The sequence below is a fragment of the Lactuca virosa genome, chromosome 7 (assembly GCF_052849685.1).
Source record: "Lactuca virosa cultivar CGN04683 chromosome 7, Lactuca_virosa_CGN04683_v6, whole genome shotgun sequence".
NCBI classification, from domain to species: domain Eukaryota; kingdom Viridiplantae; phylum Streptophyta; class Magnoliopsida; order Asterales; family Asteraceae; genus Lactuca; species Lactuca virosa.
In genome coordinates, this window is record NC_136432.1 from 16,843,145 (window position 1) to 16,858,393 (window position 15,249).

Genomic DNA, 15,249 nt, shown 5'->3' on the forward strand with positions numbered 1-15,249 from the left:
AACTCAAATAAACACTAAAGAGACAACTCAAGAGAGCTTCTAATCTTACAATAATCTTCAAAAGACAACAAGAAGATGAAGAGTAGAGAGGATTCGACTATAGAGAGAAAAGAAGAGATTTCACTAACAAAACTAGCCAAAAACTCATGCAAAACTCTCTCTTATATACCCATGCAATAATAAGTGTTTTACAATAAAATACTCTAAAGTAATGCTAGCCTTTAGAAGCATGTGGAGACAAAGCATGGAGGTTGACAAGCAACCTCCATATTTGTTTAATAGATTCGGCCATGCCTCTTGAAAAGAGGGGAATTCTTTAATTTTTATAAACTCTAAGTTTATAAAATATAAACTTTGTCTTTAGGTAAAAGACAAAAGAATACAAGTACTCCAAAAGGTTGTACATGACTTATAATTCATATCATATGAAATAATAACTAGTTATACTCTCTTATAATTATTATTTTCATAAAACAATAATTATTCCTAATTAAATTACAAGAATTGATATTATTTATTAATAATCATATTAATAATAAATATACAAAATGTGTCAGGTTGATAAAGGTGTAACCCTATAGAATCATATATTATTAGCAATGTCATTCCATAATGATTTTTGGGTATATAGATTCAACAACTTTGATTTGGTATTTCCGGGTCTTAAGCTAGTTTAATGTGATTCTACGGTATAGACGAGTCTTTTATTGACCATTTATATACAAGTGAAGAATAAACAAAAACTATAGCCATTAATCTTATTAAGAAATAATGATTATGACCAAGATCCTGATACATGTTTTGGGATCCTGAGATTCCTTTTAAAATCTGAGATCCTTGATAGGGTTAAGGATCCTGACCCTTAACAATTATCATTTTAATTTGTAATTTATTTTATTCTAATCGTGTATTTTTTTTTCTTATATCACCTTAATATTTATTTTGTCACATAACAATGTCATTTTCATGATTGATTGTATTTGTTTTTTTTTTACTCTATCGATGTATAGATTTCATTGTACAAAATCATGATTTTATTAAATATCTACACATAAAAATGTCATTAGGATATTCAAAACCAATCTACATATTAATTTGAACTAATAATTATAAAGTTACAGATAAATATCAAATTTTGTAAATTAATAAATTTTTATATATAATTGATTAATATATGATCTGTAGTTTCAAAATCGTTATTCATATATATACACATTTGTTGTGAATGTCCTTGGACCGAACTCTTGGAATTTAAATGAGATACTATAAAATTGATTTGTCCTTAACACTGTCATGGCAACAATACCGACGTCAAGCTTATGTTGAAGGCTTTACCGACCTCTTTATACCAACAAACATTTGAGTGGCAAGACAAAACAAATGGTCCTTGTGGTTAGCTGAAAATTGTCACTTTTGTCCAAAAAAGTTTGGACTAGCACCAGAGGTCCAAACTTTTCATTTTGTTGCGAGTTTCGTCCGATTTGCTTTGAACTTTTTTATAAAGACGATTTTGCCCTTGGTTTTTGCTTTTTTTTTAGTTTTTTATTTATTTAAATATTTTTCTGATTAAAAGAAATTTTTTTAAAAATTAAAAAAGCCAAATCTCTCTCTCTCTCTCTCTCTCTCTCTCTCTACGATTGTTCAAGAACAACAAATACAATCAAAAACACATTCCCCTTTCCCTTGGTCTTCCTCCCTGCAACTCAAACCCACCAACAATCTATCTATTTTGGAAGAAATCAATTTATGGGCTACATCTTCTCCAGCCCAACACAAACTGAACTCGCATTATGTTGTCGTATCTCCGTCCGATCTACCATTTGCCCACCGATCGGCTCCACCCCTTTTCCTCTTACCGGAAGATCAAATCCGACCGACTTCCACCTCTACCTACAAACCTTGGATTGCAGAGTAGAAAGCTTCTTTCTCTATTCGAAGTGAGTCACGAAGATCAGTTTGAAGTTCAAATTGGAGATATCGATACTCAAATCTTCAAGAAGCTTCATCAGGTTACCATTATGCCCCATACCGTGAATATGTTGAACTATTGTTTGATTTATTTGAACCCTAACTCTGCACCATTGTTTGATTATGAACCCTATATTTGTATGTGTATCTGGATTTGTGTGTACTATTGTGGCTCGGTGGTAATTTATAGATACCTCCATCAGATTTAACCATCTTGAATCTTCAAAACATGACAAAGAAGCAGCGGAGGAAGATTGTGATCTATCTGTTCCTCTCGTATCTCTCTCATCTTGCAGAACCAACAAAGCTCTAATACCAGTAAATTCAAGCAATAAGCTCAATGATTCTTCTGCTTTAGTGGCGAAAAAGTCCAAACACAACCACCAACAACACCAAATCTCCCCTGAATGATGAACCAGTTATGAGATGATGCAACCCATTTAGATTCACCCCCAAAACCCATCAACGAATTGATAGATTTTGGGGAGACCCAGATGGACCCGACAAAGGAAGAAATCTGATTCCATGGTTTGTGGTTTCAGGTGAAGCTATTGGTGGTGTGGTGTGGGCGATGGAAGTGGTGAGTAGTTTTGCAGGTCTCGATGGTTTTGAGGAACGGATGAGCGGGAGTCGTATCTTTGGAGGTTCACCAAAAGAAGCTTGACATGAGATCTGGGTTTTGTTGGAAAAAGCTTGAAATGAGATTTGGCGTTGTTCTGGTTCTGATGGTAAATTCTTGTATCTAATTTGATGTTCTTGATGAATTTTTGGGGAAGAAACCATTACAAAGCTTTTGTAAAGGAAAAGTAATGAAGAAGGAATGGGCATTAACGAGAGAGAGAGAGAGAGAGAGAGAGAGAGCATTTTTAATTTTGTTTATTTCTGTTATAAAAAAATTATAAAAATAAAATAGAAAATACAAATTTTATTGTTAATTTTTTCCTTTAATAAAAAAATAATTAAATAATAAAATAAATTGCAAAAGAACAAAAAATAAGGGCAAAATCGTCATTAAGAAAAAGGTCATAGCAAATTGGACCAAACTCGCAACAAAATGAAAAGTTTTGACTTCTGGTGCTAGTCCAAACATTTTTGGACAAAAGTGACAATTTTCAGCTAACCATAGGAACTATTTATGCAGTTTTGTCGAATGACAAACAATTGCTGTTTTCTCTCTCTATACTTACCGGTTGAATTAATGAGTCTTTCTTCTTTCTTTTCTTTCTTTTCTTGCTTTTTTTTCTTTTTTTTAAAGAGTTAAATGAACAAATCTGATTTTTCAATCGTCATTTAATACCCCCAATTTTTATATTTAGATTTTAAAGCAATTGATTTTTTTTTGATCACCTGATGCCGTTTTCTAGTTATTAGAGGCTTTTTTTTTCTTTTATTAATTCCAAATAATCATAAAAGAAATTATTTTGATGGTTAAACCAAATTAATTTCAAAATATCACTGTTAGTATAACTTTCAAAGTTTTAAGTAAATATTTTTTTAAAAACTAATATCAACATTTTAGTGATTTAATCTAAACTTTTCAGTGAAAACTTAAGTTTATAAACAAATTTTTACTTTTTGTATCATACACTGATGTAGAAGCCAAATTTCAATACATTGTCGTGACAATTATGTTATTTTAATTAATATTAATAGTAAATGTTATATTTTTAATTTAAAAAAAAAAATTGGTAAGCAACCACACCCACTCATAATGACAAAAATGTCAAATGTTTATATGGTGTTTATGTGACACTAGGTTTTGATAGACAAAAATCACCGTACCCTTTAGCCTAATCATTATAAATAAATAAATGCAACTGAAAGATTTATTTTATACTCTATAACTGATTTATCTTTAATCAGAAATAAATTAGTATATTATTATATAATATTTTAAAAGTTCAGAAAATGGAAAAAATGGAAACCGAAATAGTTTACCAAAAATGGAATCATTTGAGTGAGGCTTTTTAAAGTAGATAATCAATAAACTGATAGAGGCCCAAACCGTTTCAACGTTGGTAAGCTTTGATGATCTAGTCATCTTTGACGGCCGTAATGTGTTGGCCCATCTTCTCAAAATTTTGACGCACAAGTCGCAACTTTACTTTTTACAAAATACCTCTGGGACTTACACCTCGTTCCCGAGTTCAACTTAACGAGAGAAAGGAAAGGAAATGAGTGGAAATGAGAAGAAAATAAAAGAAATTGGTGTTCCCGAGTTTCATTAAAGGAGGGAAGTGGAAGGAAGTGGAGGGAAATGAGAAGATCACTTTCCCTCCTAACTTTCCTTCCGATTTGGAAGGATTTGGAAAGAAATAACAAAATGATTCATTTTCCTTCTACTTCTTTCCAACTCGGGAACACAAAAGAAAAATTTATTTTCCTTTCCTTTCTCTTCTTTTCTTTCATGACTTTCTTTTCTCTTCTTTTCTTTTCTTTTGTTAATCTCGGGAACGGGGTGTTAGAGCATCTACAGTCTACACTCAATCTACACTCAATTTCGGAGAAAATGAAATGCCATATAGAAGAGGGAGCATTCAATTCTTAAAAAATCTCAATTTTTTTTTTCACTAAAATTCCTATGATGCGTTCAATGAAGATTGAACTCCATTTTAATTCCAATGAACTCTCATATATCATTGTAGATGCTTTTGGAGATATGTTTAAGACATAACCGGTCCGATTTCAAATATATAGCGTTTGTTATAGTTTGACTATATCATAGAGATCCTCTTCTTTCTATTTAGATATATCCAACACAATGTGTTTTTCGGTTACATATGTATTTTATATATTCATTTGTCTCAAAATTATAGTTCATCTTTTATTTTTGGTTTTATTTTGGGACAAACCAAAAATGAAACATTTAACGGAACATTAAATGCAAATTAAGGATAAAATTGTCATTTTATTGTATAAAGTTAGTGGTAATTAATGTTTTGTTAATCTGTGTGTTTTTTGTCTGTGGACAATAATTTTGAGACGGGGAAGTAATAGAAAACTAGATTTTCCGTACATTGTATTATTCACGTATGCCATCTTTTTTATTCCATATTAATTACAATTTAATCAACCTTCTTTGTTTTTCTTTATAAAATTGAATGTATAAAACATAACCCTCTTTAGTCGTTTGTAAGCATTTTAATTTATTAAGTCTAACAATTTGTTTTTATTAGGTGAATATCCATGTTTTATGCAGATTAAATTATTTTCTGACAAATATATGACGTTGAAGATGATTATGTTATGGACATTAACTATAAATTAATATTTGTTACACTAAATTGCTCTAATAATACTAAATTCCTTATAGCCATGACTTGCTAGCTCAGTATAAATATTGATTTTGTAATACATTTAATTATTCTAATAAACAATTAACTTAAGAGTTTATTTATTTGACTTTTTTTTCGTGATAATTTTTTTTAAATATAACCCTTTGTTTGTAAAGTAACTTAATTTCATTTACTATTTTATGTTACTATTATTAATTATTAATTTAGAAAACATCTTATTATCGTTATAAAAAGGGAAATCTCCAGAAAAGTCCTAAAATTTTACCATAATTTACGAAAAAAATCCAAAACTAAAATTTGTTTACGAAAAAACATGAATTACCGGTAACAATGACGATTTGACCCCTTTTTTCCGGTTTACCGGTTTCATTACTTACCAGTTTCACTAAAGTCCCATTATTTTACCCTAATTTGCGAAGAAGTCCCAAACTAAAATTTTGTGATGATTTGGCCATTTTCTTCATGTAACATACATTTTATCGGTTTCATTGCTGACTTAGACACCTAGTCATTAAATTAGCTGATAAGATGGATACGATGAGTTATATAATGCTACATTTACTATAAAATTTAATATCCATCTTATCGGCTTATTTATGGCTATGTATCTAGGTCAGCAATGAAACCAATAAAATGTGTGTTTCCAGGAAAAAAGGACAGAAAATGAGTTGATGTCTCATGAGATGGATATATTGGGTTACATAAGATTAGATAGACAATTTGATATTTCTTATAAACGTAAAAAATAACGCAGTTGCTGCTAGTTTATGTAATTATGGCAGTCTTTGTTGGATGCATTTTATGTTCCAAAAGAATATACAATACATCAGGATATCAAGTTTTATGCTAAACATAACATTATATAACTCAACATATATCCATCTCATCATCTCATTTAATGACTAGGCGTCCGGGTCAATAATGAAACCAGTAAAATGTATGTTACATAGAGAAAATGGTCAAATCATCACTAAATTTTAGTTTAGGACTTATTTGTAAATTAAGATAAAATAATGAGACTTTAATGAAACAGATAAGTAATGAAACCGGTAAACCGGGAAAAAATGGTCAAATCGTCATTTTTACCGGTAATTCATGCTTTTTCGTAAACAAAATTTAGTTTGAGACTTTTTTGTAAATTAGGGTAAAATTTTAGGACTTTTCTGGAGATTTCCCCTATAGAAAACTAAAATAGGAATAAAGTGTATTTTTTTCTATTATCTTACATTAAGTAACATATTTAGAATCGTAATCATAAATAATTTGAATATTAGTGGAGTTTCAAATGAATGCCTATTCAGATTTATATTTAGAACATTTAAATATTTTGTAGCTATTTAAAAAAAATGAATATTTTTTAGTTTATTTGGTATTTTGATTTAAATTTTAGATATAACATCATATTCAAATTAACAAATTTAATATATTATATTGATAATTCAAATTTTCACAATAAATAGGATAATATTTTACATTTAACATATATATATATATATATATATATATATATATATATATATATATTAAATTAATAAATTAAATATATTAAAATGAAAGTTTAAGGGTTAAAGGGTTTCAATTTTATAATGAAAAAAAATATCTATTTATTGTATAGTATATTATATATAGAAATTATCAAAATATAGCTCGTTTATCTATATTAAGTAAGATAAAAATAAAGAGATCAAAGAATTTCATACTACGTATTGATCTCCAACCAATATTTTACTCCATATATCCATCATATTCGCCAAAAATTCCAATGTAACATTAGATGAGGCTAATCGAAAAGCAAATTGATACTTTATGCCTTATAATAGTAAATATCATAAGTATTATCAAGCTTAAGACTTGGATGTCACTTAATTAAATTTACATTTGCAATTACTAACCACCTAACCGTACCAAAGATTTTTAGTCCAATGGTATCAGATGTTTGCTCTTTTTCTCTTTGAGGTAGAAGATTGAAGTCCCTTTCGGGACATATGTGGAATTAGGAGATTAAATTTGTGGTTAACAAAATTTAATGATTATAAAATGTAAAAATTGCATGACATAAACCATACTTGTATCGATCAAATTGTTGAATTCAGATTATAAGAAGCCAATTCCTATTCATAAACTACCTATAAAGATTAAGGAAGAGAAGGTACAGTAACAATTTTCACATATATCATTGGAAGGTGTAGGAAGTTTCCATGAAACATACACGTACTTTTGCATCAACATTTACCGCCAACGTATATATAGTATATCCCATATCACCAAATTACCTACATTCTCAAATAACAATCTTGTGTAACTCCATCCACAAACCTAATATTCTTCATGGACCATGTTCTAAGTCCCGACACCACAAGACCAGAAGGAGAGATTGCCATTTCCATCGACCCTAATATCCTTCCTGAACCCTTTCAACGTCCAACTTGGTGAGTTACAATCGTGTTAATTTTTTTTTTGGGGATTGAAAGATATTGTATTATATCAATGTCATATTGCAAATAGATCCATGAACTGATTGCTAGATTTGGTTTCTTGATGCCAGGCTTCGTATTTGTTCTAGGATGTTGCATCATGTGCATGTTGAGAGACTTCTTGTCTTATATACTTCGTTGATCGGACTAGTTCAGTTGAAGTTTCAATCAACACAAGAGTCTGCGTTTGAAACGCATTGTTTCTTCATGTTCATGTCACTGGCTGCAGTAATTATTTTTGTTCTGTCTTACTGGATTCTGGATTATACAAGTTACACGAATCAGTTATATAATTATCCCATCATTCTTCAGAAAATCTTAGTAATTGTTGCTTTGTTCACAATAATTCTTGCACCTCTCTCACTTGTGCTTGTCTTGCTCGTTCCTCCAACGCTCATGTGGATTGGATATTCAATTGTATGTTTAATCGTTATAGCCATAATAGCATATAACTCTATCCACCATGTGACTTCACTTGGACAAAACATGCACGCGGCAATGTGGAAGCTCTTCAATTATATCAAAGACAAGTAATATGACATCTATCTCGAGAGAAAATTGTCATGAAAAATATTTGTTTAATAACTTACTGTGGTAATTTCTTTTGTAGGATTGTTTGCAAAGGAAATGTGGAGGAATTTTATGAAGTGCGTGACTAAGAATTAATGTAAGGAAGCAATAAAAATCAAGAGAGTACGTTGGATGATTTTGGCTTATCAAGGACCGGAGGAATAAAAAAGAAAGTGACGAGTACTGAATGTGTAAATACAGAAGAATTTAAGGACTAAAGATTAAATAAATGGATCTATTAATAGCATCATGCATGAGACTCTTGCTATTAATATACAAATTACGACTAGCATTTCATATTCTTTAATTCTTTTTGATTTCCAAGATGTTCCTTAGGTATCGATGTTAATCTCGTTTTAGTAAGTCTTTTAGTAGATCTTTGTGTGTAACTAAGAGCAATTTCTAATACTTCAAACCTATATTTTTCCTAGAAAAGGATTCAAGGTTACTTCTTGCAATCTGGAAATTATTTATTTCTTGAAAAATATTGTTAATATTAGTTCTGGGTGTCATTAATTAGTTCTTTGTTCTAACCCTGATTTGGTGAAATGAATCGACTGGCCGTAGATTGGTATAGATCTACGTATTATTCCGGCCATGGACTTTTTTTTGCAGTTCCTCCTGGACAGGAGATTAAGTCATTAGAATCATCCTACATGATGAAGACGCCAACCAAAATAATTGACCCATTTGCTGCTGTCCCGATGACCGATTTTGATACTTCCGATTATTTTGGTTCGTTTTTTTCTCATGCAATTACTAATATAAACCCCCAACACACAAAGGCCTTCATGGATAGCAGCATCAACAACTTAAACAACAAAATTCTTAAAACTCCTCCTTGATCAAAGAAAGATGTGTTAGTTAAACAACAAATATGGACTTTGGGCTGATTCTTTGACTCGTGGTCTAATTGATGTTAATATATTTGGACGTAAGTTGTTAGTTATTTATTTATTTTTATTTATTTATTTTATTTTGTTCCAATCATATGGGTTCTAATATGATGTATGTAAGTAAAAGTATGATTTGTTATTTGCATCTGTACCTAGTCATGTCATGATGACTAAGTGCAAAATGGAACAATTCTCGTGTGATCGGAATTCATACGTATCCAATCTACATCGTGCCCAGGGCGGTCCGTTGTTTTTGAAGGCTCTGTACGAAACATAAAAATGGGCCCATATATATATATATATATATATATATATATATATATATATATATATATATATATATATATATATATGTCGAAAGAAAAATTAAAATATAAATTAAATTAATGAAAAATGGTCAATGCAAAATTATAAAATTTTAGAGGGGATATATATACATTTTGAAAACCAGTTCCCTAAGTAAAACTAACTACTAAAGCTGAAGGGGCAAAAACTAAAACTTATGAAAACAAATAAGCTCACTTTTAAGACGGTGGAAAAAAGAGTCGAACCCTCGTCACCAAGTCAACAGGCGCGCATAATTAATCCTTCAAGCCATCTGAACTACCTTAATTTCGTTTATATTGTTGTATAAAATAGTATATATTAAGATATGAAATATATATAATTTGGTTAAAATCGGGCTTTTTTCTCGGGGGCCCTGTACGGCTGCACACTTTGCACACCCTTAGGGCCGGCCCTGATCGTGCCTAAAATCTTGCCTAAATTTCAATTCAATCCATTGTATCAAGCTATTTTTCTGATTCAATTCCACGTGGTTACTATTGTGAAAATAATATCATTCATTATGTTTAACAAATCAAGATGAAGATTTGTATGTGAAAGCTGAAAATATGGTTTCGTGAACTTCATAATCAAAATTAACCCCTCTTTTTTTACGAGGCGAAATGCACATAATAGCAACGTAATTTTATTTATTTCTATGTATTAATGTATCCAACTTCTATTTTTTTCTATTTTTCTTATCAAGGCATTGTATATTGGCATGTATCCCGAAATTAACAGTATACTTATATATTTTTTCTTATGTCAGGGGCTTACATGACCATCCAGGGGCGGAGCCAGGATTTAAGATTAAGGGGGCTCACATAGTAATAATATATTAAAATATAATGTTATACCCGCATAAAGTAATAAGTCTAAATTTTTTTTTTAAAAAAAATGACAAAGAATTAAAAATTTGTCTCCATTAGCCTGAATCTTCAAACGTTTTCAACTAAAAGCATCGACTCATATTCATCCATTAACCTGCAAGTATTAAAATAAGTAATTATAACATAGATAGATATGGTTCATTTTACAAAATTAAAATATATATAAACATAAGAAATAGTACCTTATGCACTTTAAGTTGTGCTCGTCTTTGTTTAATGGAATAGAAATCATTTATAATATCATCCGTAGGAAATGTATCGGCAATCTCTCTCTCTCTCTCTCTCGATGTTAACAAGCAAACAACTTTTAAGAAAATCATCATTCATGGTATTTCGAAGTCGTGTTTTCACAGTTTTCATTGCTGAAAATGCTCTTTCAGATGTCGCAATAGAAACAGGGAGAGTCAATATAAGACGAATCAATCTATCAAGCAAATGATAAGTACCTGATTTCCCTATTTCATGTAGGCCTCTACACAACTTAGAAATTGTAGACGAATTTTTCAGTTGTGGGTGATTTTGCACATCTAGTTCATAATGTTGTAACTCAAGTTTCAACAAATTCCTTTCGTTCTCCGTAAAGTCCATAGGATAATATGATGTTGCCAATTTACATATATCCTCAACATTTAAGGATTTTCTTGGATCTAGCATAACGCTGAGACGGAGAAGCTCTGTTGCAGACTCATTAAATCTAGAGTTCAACTCTTGCAACTGACTATCAATAGCAGCAATGAATACTTCAACTTGATAGTGATGCTCTGTGGTTATATTGTCTTTTTCACGACGTTGGCGAATTACATATCTATAAGTTTCATTCATGTTACGGACAGGAATGCTATTTTTCTCACAAAAAGAAACCACTTGGTCCAAAAGCGATTGCCAACCTTCATCTCTCAACTTTTGAATCAATATTTTTGTTGTAGAAACCAAGGATAGAGCATTAACAATATCAATAGATTTTTGTTGTAAAGTTTGGCAAAGCTTGTCAGTTATCCCTATTATTTCTTTCATCATGTGCATAACAATGACAAAATCGAATGATAAGGCATGTGTAAGTGCATATGCCGCATCACCTCTTTGAGAAGATGTAGAACCTTTTATAGCAATGTCATTCAATACTACACAAGATGGACCAAACAATCTCATCAAACTGCATATTGATTTGAAATGAGAGCTCCACCTAGTATCTCCAGGCCTCTGCAATGTTTGTATTTGATTTATGCCTTTTCCACTCTCAATTTCTCCAACCTCAGTTAAATGAGAAATTTCAGCAATTTGAGCATCTTGCAATTGATCATTACGTTTGGAAGAAGAAGATATGACATTAACTACAAAGTTTAAGGTTTTAAAGAAGTTATGTACCTCAATCACATCTTTAGACGCTGCTACCAGAGCCAATTGTAGTTGATGTGCAAAACAATGTATATAATAAGTGTATGGACATTCCTTTAATAATAAAGCTTGCAACCCATTCCATTCTCCACGCATGTTACTAGCCCCATCATATCCTTGACCCCGAATATCTTGAACACTAAGTTTATGATAAGATAAAGAGCATAATATCTTATTTTTCAAGGTCAATGAAGTTGTATCTTTAACATGAATTAAGTCCAAAAACCTTTCTTTGACATGTCCATCTTGGTCAACAAATCTCACAACAATAGCCATTTGCTCTTTCTTAGATCCATCTTGAGACTCGTCAACTATTAAACAAAATTTTGACATCCCGATTTCATCACGAATTGCTTTTTGTACATTTGTAGCTACAACATGTAAATTTTCTTTTTGGATATCTGGTGATGTGTACTTTGCATTTTGAGGAGCATTTTCTAACACAACATCAGCAACAGTCTTGTTATAAGAAGCAAGGAATTTTATTAATTCAAGAAAATTCCCTTGATTTCTTGAGTTAGGTCGTTCATCATGACCTCTTAAAGCACATCCTTGAAATGTGAGCCATTTAATGGCTTCAATAGAAACTTTAAGACGTAGTCTATTGTCCATAACTTGTTGAGTAGTTTGCTTCTCTATCACATTCTCTATGTGACATAATTGGTTTTTTAGATCTTTATAGCACCTAACAGAAAAATTATGCGCTGAGGCTGGAGTCTTACCTTCATGTACAATGAAAGCACAGTCTTTACCACAATTTACCTTTTTCCATTTATTAAACCCTGATACGGTAAATGTATCTGACCTGAATTTGCCAATAGGTTTTTTATTGAAAAGGAAGCAAGGGAAGCAAAATGCAACATCTTTTTTCTAAGAATATTCCAACCACCAAAAATTCTTGAACCAAGCTTGTTGAAAATTGCGCATAGATCCTCTTGGACCACTAGGACTGAATGGATACTTTGATTTTTGTAATTGGTATGGTCCAAGTTTAATATATAATCGTCTAATCTCATCACGCTGGTTACTTGGATAGCTTAAGATTGAAGGTCGTTCTCCTGGATCACGAATCAAAGAATCTGACATATTATTTTTTTCATGTTCAATATTATTGGGCTCTTCAATGTTACTATTTCAATCAGGTTGTGGGTGTGTATTTTGAACATCTTCTTCAATATTATCACTAACATGATGCAATTGTGGGTCACACACATCCTTTGTTCGTTTGAAAAAAGAATCGATAGTTCTTTTCTTGCTCATAATTTATCCTATAAATTTATAATTATAACAAACCAAATTATAAAACCATAACTAAATTATTAATTACAAATAACAATAAATAAAATATGCAATAAAAAATAAAATTTACCTACTTAATTAAATAACTGAAATCGCTGTAACAGTTTTGCCGAAAAACAAATTTAACCACTTTGATGAATAACAATAGCTGCACACTCTCTTGAAAGTTGAACCCTTGATGAAACGTCGATTAACAAACCCTTTTTTTATAAATAAATGGGGTATTTTGGTGTGGGTATTGATTCATATGGTCATATCTAATAACCAATTAAATTATATATATATATATATATATATATATATATATATATATATATATATATATATATATATATATCATAGTTGCAGAAATCGGGATTAATCGGCGATTAATCGTGGATTAATCGCTTGACGTTCTCCAACCGTCGAGGATTAGGGCATTAATCAGAAATTTAGGATTAATCGGGTTTGGCGGGATTAATCGGTCAACAAAAGTCAACAAAAGTCAAAAAGTCAAAAAAAGTAAAAAAAAAGGTCAAAAAATATTTAAAAATTTCAAAAAATCAAATTTTTTGTACTCCAAAATTTTCAAAATTTCAAAATTTCAAATATTATACCAAAATGTTCATATTTTCGTATTTCCAAATTTCCAAATTACAATTTTTCTTATTTTCTAATTTTGAAGTACTTGTTTTTCTTAAGATATATTAATATTTAAATAATTTTAATATTTTATTAATAATATATGGTCCCCGATTAATCCTCGATTAATCCCCACCAAGACCGATTAATCCCTTAACATCAGTTGACCGTCGAGCTACCGTCAAACGATTTTTACAACCTTGATATATATATATATATATATATATATATATATATATATATATATATATATATATATATATATATATCTTATTATACAAACCTTACTATTTCTAAAAATAGATGTAAGAAGTCCAAACATTTAAGCTGAATGTACAAACATTTATCAACAAATTACAAAATACAATGCATTAAGTACAAATGTAAAATTAATATTGAAACATTCAAACCTACATCCTTATCTTACCCAATATAAAGGATTTAAATTTTTAAAAAAATCATACTTTTTGACTAGAATTAGTCAACATATGAAAAACCAGAGCTTAGCTGGTCAACAAGTTCTTGAATTACTCACGTTTTGAATAGGTCTTCAGTTCTCATCTTCAAATTGAACTGGTCAATCTTCAAATTGAACTGGTCAATAGTCAAAGAAGAACCGGTATTTTCTGCCAATTGAATAGGTAAGTGGAACTACTCTATAAAGCCTCCTTCAGCCACCCATATTCGCACCAATAAAAGAACCAGGAGGCTTGATTGTGTTGTCAATTTTTGTTTGTTGTGCATCTTAAGGAACAAACAATTCCATTTTCATCTACAGTCCTTCTCTTCAGGTTCGATCTATTTCTCTCACCGTAAGAAACCCTAATCGATTCAAACCATTGTTTGTCCATTCCTCTTTAGTTCCTTTGGATTCCCGTATAATCTAAGGGGGTATGCTTATTTTTTCTGATTTTGTTTTTTTTTATGTATGTTATCTATTCCAACGCATTCTTTATCTTGGGTTTTTATGAGAATGTCGAGGTGTTCTGTTTTACGCAGTTGTGTGCGAGGTCATCCAAGTGAGTCGAAAATCAGCTCTCTATGTTATCATCGCCGCCGCCTACATATTGCCTTCCCCCTTTTTCCTCAATCAAATCCACCGCCGCACCATCCTTCATCTCTATTTAATCTCTTGGTGCTTCAATCTTCAATTTGACTTTCACCTATTTGTGTTCTTTGTATCATCATATCTAGATTTTCTGATCTCAGTCGACTAATGTTTTACCGTATAGGACATCTATGGCTCAAGCCCGCATCACCATCGCATCACCACAACCGCTGCCAGCGCTCCTACTATTTGTTTCCAAATCCAGAAATCCAAATCGACGCGTGTTCCGCCTACTGTCATCTATGTCTGCTACCGATCTTGGTTCTTCTTTGACCACCGTTCTAGATCTATGGTATGTTGTCGCCATTGAATTCACAAAAAACATTCAGGTAAGCTCCTTCATTCTTGAACTGCTCCCCTGTCTTATACAAGTTAAAGTTCTTCTCAATACCAGTCTTTTTTGGCCCA

At 31.0% G+C, this 15,249-nt stretch overlaps 1 protein-coding gene across 1 annotated transcript; it reads right to left on the reverse strand.

The window, feature by feature from the left end:
* Positions 1 to 10,500: 10,500 nt before the first annotated feature.
* On the reverse strand, positions 10,501 to 14,851 carry LOC145126431 (uncharacterized). The gene is made up of 3 exons (XM_079061801.1): positions 14,805 to 14,851; positions 10,713 to 12,618; positions 10,501 to 10,512 (listed from the first exon to the last, which is right to left on the reverse strand). The coding sequence occupies exons 1-3, from the start codon at positions 14,849 to 14,851 to the stop codon at positions 10,501 to 10,503; spliced, it is 1,965 nt and encodes a 654-aa protein (XP_078917927.1).
* Between the last annotated feature and the right edge of the window lie 398 nt (positions 14,852 to 15,249).